At 31.1% G+C, this 7,346-nt stretch overlaps 2 protein-coding genes across 2 annotated transcripts in view; one reads left to right on the top strand and one right to left on the bottom strand.

The window, feature by feature from the left end:
• Positions 1 to 1,048: 1,048 nt before the first annotated feature.
• On the top strand, positions 1,049 to 2,806 carry LOC107489210 (uncharacterized). The gene is made up of 2 exons (XM_016109978.3): positions 1,049 to 1,502; positions 2,406 to 2,806. Exons 1-2 carry the CDS (start codon positions 1,086 to 1,088, stop codon positions 2,571 to 2,573), a joined length of 585 nt encoding a protein of 194 aa, XP_015965464.1. The 5' UTR covers positions 1,049 to 1,085; the 3' UTR covers positions 2,574 to 2,806.
• A 722-nt stretch (positions 2,807 to 3,528) lies between these two features.
• The window catches only part of LOC107489209 (uncharacterized), a 5,047-nt gene continuing 1,229 nt past the window's right edge, over positions 3,529 to 7,346 (bottom strand). The window contains exons 3-6 of the mRNA XM_016109977.3: positions 7,259 to 7,340; positions 6,219 to 6,998; positions 5,079 to 5,336; positions 3,529 to 4,525 (exon numbers count right to left, since the gene is read on the bottom strand). Of these exons, the coding sequence (XP_015965463.1) occupies positions 4,366 to 4,525; positions 5,079 to 5,336; positions 6,219 to 6,998; positions 7,259 to 7,340 (1,280 nt within the window). The 3' untranslated portion in view covers positions 3,529 to 4,365. The remainder of the gene's footprint in view (positions 4,526 to 5,078; positions 5,337 to 6,218; positions 6,999 to 7,258; positions 7,341 to 7,346) is intronic.

Genomic DNA, 7,346 nt, shown 5'->3' with positions numbered 1-7,346 from the left:
ACCCATAATTATTGGGTTGACATAAAATCTATGGCTTTTAGTTAATTAAATTAGCTTTCTTAAATAATAGTAACTTTATCTATCAAACCTGATTTTCAAACATTACTTATGTTTTTAATATGTGTAATAACTAATAATAATGCAATGCTACTATGTCAATAAACCAATTATATAATGAGGCTAACACTAAATATGCATATTTTGTAAGAATAAAACAAATTATTTAAAATTATTAATTTTAAAATTAAAGTTAAAATTCAAATTCAAAATATATTTAAAATATTTTAAAAGGAATTGTTTTATTCTATTCTTAAAGTAAGAAGAATCATTATTAAGGACAATATTTCTTTCTTTTTGGACTTATATTTTGTTTTGTTCTCTTCAAGACTAAAGGAATTTTTTTCTATTAGGTTATTTGGATCTTACCATATGTTTATCAGATTTAAGTGGCCATCAAATGCATTGGATGATATAAAAATAATTTCTTTCAAATTGGATCTATGGTTAATAGACCTGCTAAAAGAATTAGGTCTAATTTAAGTAAATAATTTAATTAAATTTTTTAATAGGTTAAATAATAACTAATTATATTAAAAATAATTTATAAATAAATTATTTTGTATTTGAATTTTTAGTTCTAAAAATATTTATTTTAAAAAAAATATGATAAAAAATTTTTTATTTTAAAAAAATAAATTGTTTTAACTTTTCTATAAACTTCTAAGTAACTTTTTAAAAAGGTACAATTTGATTTTGAAAATTATACCAAACATTAAAACTATTACTTTTCATAAATCAAAATTCAAAAATTATTTTTGAAGTTTTACAAACGGAACTTATTTATGTTATGTAAACTTCGCTTTTCAATTTCTTTGTACTCTAATGTACTCAGACAAAAATAAAATAGTGAGCGACTTGGCTACATCATCAACCACTAAGACAGTGAGAGAGAAGGAAAAATAAAACAAAGAAAAGATTTTTTTTTATTCTATTATGTTTTTTCTCTGCCACTCAATTTAATATTTCGGATAATATAATTGAAGAGTTAAAAGAACATAACGCTCAACAATACACTACTCTCACTCATGGCTACCACACCACTCTTCTTGCCACCACCAATCATCACTAGTGCTGCCATCAGCCACCGTACCTCTGTATCACTCTTCCCTAAGTTTCTGACTCCACACCGCAGACCAATCACAAAGCTCCGTGTGTCTTCCTCTCCTACCAACAAACCCCCTAGCACCACCACAACCCCAGCTTCCAGCCCATCAAAACCCGCGGGTGAAATTATTTTTTTTGACGGCGGAGCCCACTACGGAGATCTCTTGGCCAACCTTCTCCTTGGATTCACCTTGTTGTGGCTCCCTCTGACTCTTGCTGCGGTATCCCGTGCTTTCAACTTGAGGTATAGGTTTACCAACCTTAGAGTGACTGTTATTTCTGGTCTCACCGGTCAGGACCGCAGCGATTTTTCCTATTCAGTTGTCAAAGATGTTCAGGTGACATTATCTTTAAATTCTAAATTGTATATAATTCAGTGATATTAATCTTTGGACTCTCAAGTGTCGTATATATTAAGGGTGAAGACAAAATTCAGTTAGTAGGTTGTACATTGTGCAATTAATTAGAGTCAGAATTCAATTAGTTATTGATTGATTCGAAGAGATTCTTGATTTGAGATGCAAGTGTGGTGTAGACACTTATTCTCTAGACTTACAATTAAATGCAACACTTCCTTCTTTTTCAAGTTATCTATTTCTATTTTGCTTTTTCTTTTCTAATTTCAGCAGCGTCATCATTCTTTGAGCTAATATTGTTTTTTCAAATCACATCTTGTTTTAGTATATTGATATAGTTAGATCTTACAGGAATTTATTACAAATTACTGCTTGAACACTTCTTGCAATTTTGGGATTCAATATTTAGTATGTTAATTTCAAGAATAAGGGTGATTCAAGTATGTTCTGTAGCCTAATTACTGATCATGGTGTCATTGAGTATAATATGATTATTAGATGAACATGAATTATGAATGTTTTTGTATCTTAACATGCAAGAATTATTCTAATAATTGAATGGTAGATTATGTCTATATGTCTAGTCATCTTAATTCAGTATTGAGTCCACACTACTCACAAATAAGGCTCCACAGCTTATACAAGTTTTTCACGGCCATCCCAATTAAGGATTTCAAAATTGAGTTAATCTCGCTAAATTTTAGGTTAACATCAAAACATATCTTACATTTATTAGTTATGCCATTTGCATTTAAGTTTCTTCCCGAAATTTAACTTTTAATTGAAAGAGTAAATGAGCTTGAATATGATGATCTAAATGTAGATATTTTAATTTTTATGATGAATTTTTTTTGGTTGAATGAGTACTGAAATTCATACATTCAGGTAGTGCCAAGATTCATTGGTGAGTGGGGTGACATTGTGATCACCTTGAAAGATGGCACCAAGGTAGACCTTAGGAGCATTCCAAAGTTCAGGGAGATTGCCCGTTATTGTCTTGCCATGGCTGAAAAGCCCACTGTTTTGAAAGAGAGTGGTCCTAAAGGATTTTGAGATTCTTTTAATACAGGATTTTGGTATCTAAAAAATTGTTTTCGTGAGGCTTATACAATGTAAGGATGTTTAATTCTCTTTCATTATCATTTTGACTTTAACAATGATAGTTATTCAATTCTGTATAATATAATAGTCAAATCAATAGTATTTAATATTTATAATAAATATTTGAAATGTTATAGGATATATGTTTGATGTAAATTTTGTTTTCTATTATTATTTTGACTCAAGGATAATATCATTTATTTATAACTATAATTGTTATATCAGTAGTATTTAATCTTTACCATAAATATTTGGAATGTTATAAGATAATGATATACGATTCATTTCTTGTCTAACAAAATTTGTAAAGTTAATATGGTAATAAAATTTGCTGTGTATGTCATGTAATTGTTGTTAAGATAGTTTTTTTTCCTGGTAGTGTAGTAGTGATTTCAATTGGAATATTCATTGCATTGAACTTGAAAGTTTAGATTCCCTAACTTTAGTATTCAGTATATAATTTTAATTTGACTAACTTTAATATGATTTTTTTTTCAAAGGTAAAGTATTTTACTAAAAGGATATGATAGAGAAGGTCCATGTTTAGGACATGGTACAATTTTAGTATGATTTCGTGTATTCCCTATCTATTAACATAATAATAATAATATGATATTAGAATTTAGAATATATTTATATTAATTGATGGCAAGGATAGAAATAGGTTAAAAACATAAAATTTAATTATACAATGCAGAGTACACTCTTATACTCAATTTTTCATACGGTTATCATATTTCATTTCAATATTAATAAAAACCAAAAACAATTTATATCAAAATTTCTATCCATGTAATTGCAGTAACTTTAAAAATTTTTTTCAATAAGAAAATCGATAAATATGGTATATTATCAGTTTGCTTTAATTTTCTTTAATTTTTTACATTATATAATACTAACTACTGAAACATCTTTTACATGTTCAATAAGCACGTAAAGGGTCTTGTTTAGAATTCCATTTGACCATATTGAAAGGCGTTTCTTTTCAAGTACCTTAATTTAGTGCCCACAATCTATCTTAACTCCTCTGCTGATTGGAACATAAATGTTCCAAATAGATAGTATGGAACATGTGTAAACTTTCCTATGGTTAAATTTAATAGCTACAAGACTCATCGACATTTTGACTCATGATCCTCAACATTTAACATCATACATGTCATGATGTCTCGAAATTTGTAATACATTTTTTGTAAATACAATTTCATTGAAAAACAGCAGCCCAGCCAGTTACAATAATGGATACATATAGAAAATTAAGGAGTATAAACTAATCCTACAATTTTAAACAAAATCTATATAGTAACAAGAACTCCAGACGCACGGCAATATGACATCACACTACTCTTACTGATCATCTGAACTCTGAAGGAATACAAGTTAGATCTCTAATCTTCGAATCTAAAGCTACGCTCAGCCCTTTTTTTCCCCAATGTATATATGTAAATTCACCATGATCAAATAGCTTCTGTGAAAATAATTCCGCCCTCATGCATTTCTTAAGCTCAGGATAATTACTACAAAATTCTTAGTGTTTCCATGGTAGTCTCATTTGAGGGTCGCCTAACAACTCCAATGCTGTGATCATTTATCCACATTTTGGCTTACCCCACGGAATTATCATTTAACCATAGCCATCTACTCTTTTTTGTACATTCAAAAATAATCCTCCATTATTTGCTCTTTATCACTAATCAAAGCATAGATGACTAGATGAATGAGTCATTGAGAAGCTTGTTATCGCCTATCGTTGCAAAGATGACAAAATTAACCTTTGAAGGGAAGCACATGAAGGTGGATATTTATCCTTTGCTGACATCAACGACCTGACCAATTCTTCAATTTGTTGGGTCAGCATGAAAATATCTTCAGCCGAATTCTTTGTCGCCCATTCCTCTATTATTCTGTACAAATTATCCAACCTCGTAAGAACCAATCAATGCAATAGATGTAAAGGAGGCAAATGGATATCGAGTTTGAGACCATGAATCCAAGTCCTTCGGTTCATAACAAACCATATTTACTTATGACTACCTTAACTGAAGACACTTTGTTTGTTCAGTAATTTACCATTCTCACATTTCAATGTAACATTATTAACCAGTTATCATCTTTACCCTCCACACAACGTTAAGCACTAAAGATAACGAAACATTTACACCAAGGGTATTTTGATAAAGAATTTTGCAATCAGTCTTGAATTTAGGTTCCTTAAATTCCTGTGTAAACGGCTCAAGCAACAGATATTATGAACCAGAGGTACCAGCTATCCTTAACTGTTTGGGCTTATGTCATATTGAATTCTTTACATCTAAGACAAACAACAATTAATTTTTAAAAAGAGCAATATAGGTCTGAAGGAGTAAGACTGAAGTTATAGATGCTCCTAAGTTTAAAGCCCAAGCCAACAACTTCGAAGAGAATAAAGAATTAAAAACTTCAAACTTGATAACTGACCTTAATTGAGTTTCATCTCCGGTCATGCAGTCAGAAAAAAGTACCTTGATGATGGGCTGTAACTGTAATTTAGGAAGTATATTTTCATCCCCAGTGCCTGTACAACTGCCAAAACATGACCAATTGTCTGGATTTAAAAGAACAATTTGCAGGACAGGGGATTTAGTGTTTAGCTCTCTTATAACAAACCGGAAGGAAGATTCAGCACTTGCACACTCCACCAACTGATTTGCAAACATTCTGTCTACTGTATAGTTGCTGGAAACGAATATAATGCATCAGAATTATTTCAGTTCATCCATATTGACAATCAAACCTAAGAATAAATTCAACTCTCATGCTCTAAATAAAAAAGATAAATAAATAAACTAAACTGAACTCTTAAGGTTTGTTCCACTAAAACTGCCATAAGCATTGAAAATATATATATATATATATATATAGCTTTAGCTAAAGGAGCTAGCCATTACAAAGATAAAATAGCTCCTAGTAATAGAATCTGGAATATAGGAAAGACCAGGAAATGCTGTAAATTATAGATAACTAGAGCAATCGAATGGGTTGAATAGTTTACTAAATGGGTCATGGAGGTGATGAATCTTTTAATAGTTTTTTTTTTTTTTATGATCAAAAGCAAATTAATCATTTGTTACCTATCTCCATCATGATCCAGTCCAAAGCATCCAATTTTCACCCCACATTTTGCATGCACATATTTAAAATGGCCTAGCTAATATACAAATGGAAGGAATTTATAGAAAAATAACATTTTGAAATTTCCATTGATAGTAAAAGCAATAGAGATTCACTTTCTCTATGAAATCCATCTATTTTTTGTATTAAGGACACTTGTCAACAAGATCCTACTTAAAATGAGCAGCTGGAAAGGAATAAAGATAAAATGTCACTCACAAAAGTATTCAAATAAAAAAAGTACTCAGATACTTGTTTTAGGATCCTCAATATATGTTACCTCCCTAAAAACATTTTAGTATCAACTATTTATTTGATGCTCAAGGATCATAGTTCTTTTACTCAAACTTCTTTATCACAATCAGCTGCATTTGTGTTATTAGGGCACAATTCAGAAAAATCATTCATGTTTTTTCTTTTTGATATAGAAGAATTATCTTGGCTAACCTGAATATGTCACCTGATCCTCCATTTGGCACACAGGTTGATATACAACATTTGATTAATCGTACTCCTCCATCTACAGGAGCAAGGCCCTCACAACAGGGGTAGGCTCCAAGAAGAGACCTGCATTGAGGGCATTTAAATTCATGCCAATCAATATCACTTGAAAGATTTGAAGATCTAGCCATGAAAACATCTTCAAGAAACCCATTGAGGAAAGATCTCTTATTTCCTAGAATTTCCATGTCTTCATCCCCAAGAATACTAGCCTTATGAACACAACAATTAGGAGTGATGGCCACATCTTCAGCCCCATCTGAATCTGGATGTGAATTAGAGAAGTCACTATTATTAGGCTTATTCACAGTGACTTCATGTCTCAAATTCACAGAAAGCTTTTCATTCTGAGGAAATGTAAACCTTGAATTCTCATTAAAAGTACATATCACTTGACTTGTATCAGTATGATTGAAGGTTGAGGTGCTTTCCTTGGTTAATCCAGAGGTTATTGTGGCTTTGCAGACAATTTCATCTGCAAGGTTATCGACGACAGAATCACACCCTTTTTGTGCACACACTTCAGGAAAATTAGATTCCAGCAGATCATCCTTGCAAAGAGTGACAGATGTATAGCTCAATAGGCATATCCCCTGTGAACATGCATAAGAATTAGCATACCTTACCACCAGCTTCTCACTTATACCACCAAATGAACAACAACAAGCCCCGAACCAGTTGTCGGCAACCTCCCTCCAATTCGCTGATGGCATTTCAACAAAATTCCTAAATACGTGATGTAGACGAAAAATGAGAATGCCGAAGATATTTAAATATAAAAAACTATATGAATTAGCAATCCCAGGTTTACTGGTATTAAAACTGTAAGTGATGAAGTCTCATCAGTTTGCTTTCTTGTATTTGAACCATAAAGCAACTATGTCTGCACTTCATGGCTAAACTATCTATGAAAAGTCAACAAAATACTAGATAATCAATTTTTTTTTCTTTTTTTTTTCATTTAAATGAGAAGTATAAAATCTTACCTCAGAGGATATCTGTTTAATTGGAATGAGCATCTTCTGCAATAGAAGTCTACTTCTCCTTTAGAAGATAAACTTTCAACATCTGAAC

The sequence above is a fragment of the Arachis duranensis genome, chromosome 5 (genome assembly GCF_000817695.3).
Source record: "Arachis duranensis cultivar V14167 chromosome 5, aradu.V14167.gnm2.J7QH, whole genome shotgun sequence".
NCBI lineage: Eukaryota > Viridiplantae > Streptophyta > Magnoliopsida > Fabales > Fabaceae > Arachis > Arachis duranensis.
Note: the sequence above shows the minus strand (reverse complement) of the source record. Positions and strands in the feature narration are given on the sequence as shown.

What these genes read in the sequence shown, in the direction of transcription:
- LOC107489210 (XM_016109978.3), top strand. Translation starts at nt 1,086, where the DNA reads ATGGCTACCACACCACTCTTCTTGCCACCACCAATCATCACTAGTGCT. An exon ending in CAGTTGTCAAAGATGTTCAG is followed by an intron (nt 1,503 to 2,405) that starts GTGACATTATCT and finishes TCATACATTCAG; the next exon opens with GTAGTGCCAAGATTCATTGG.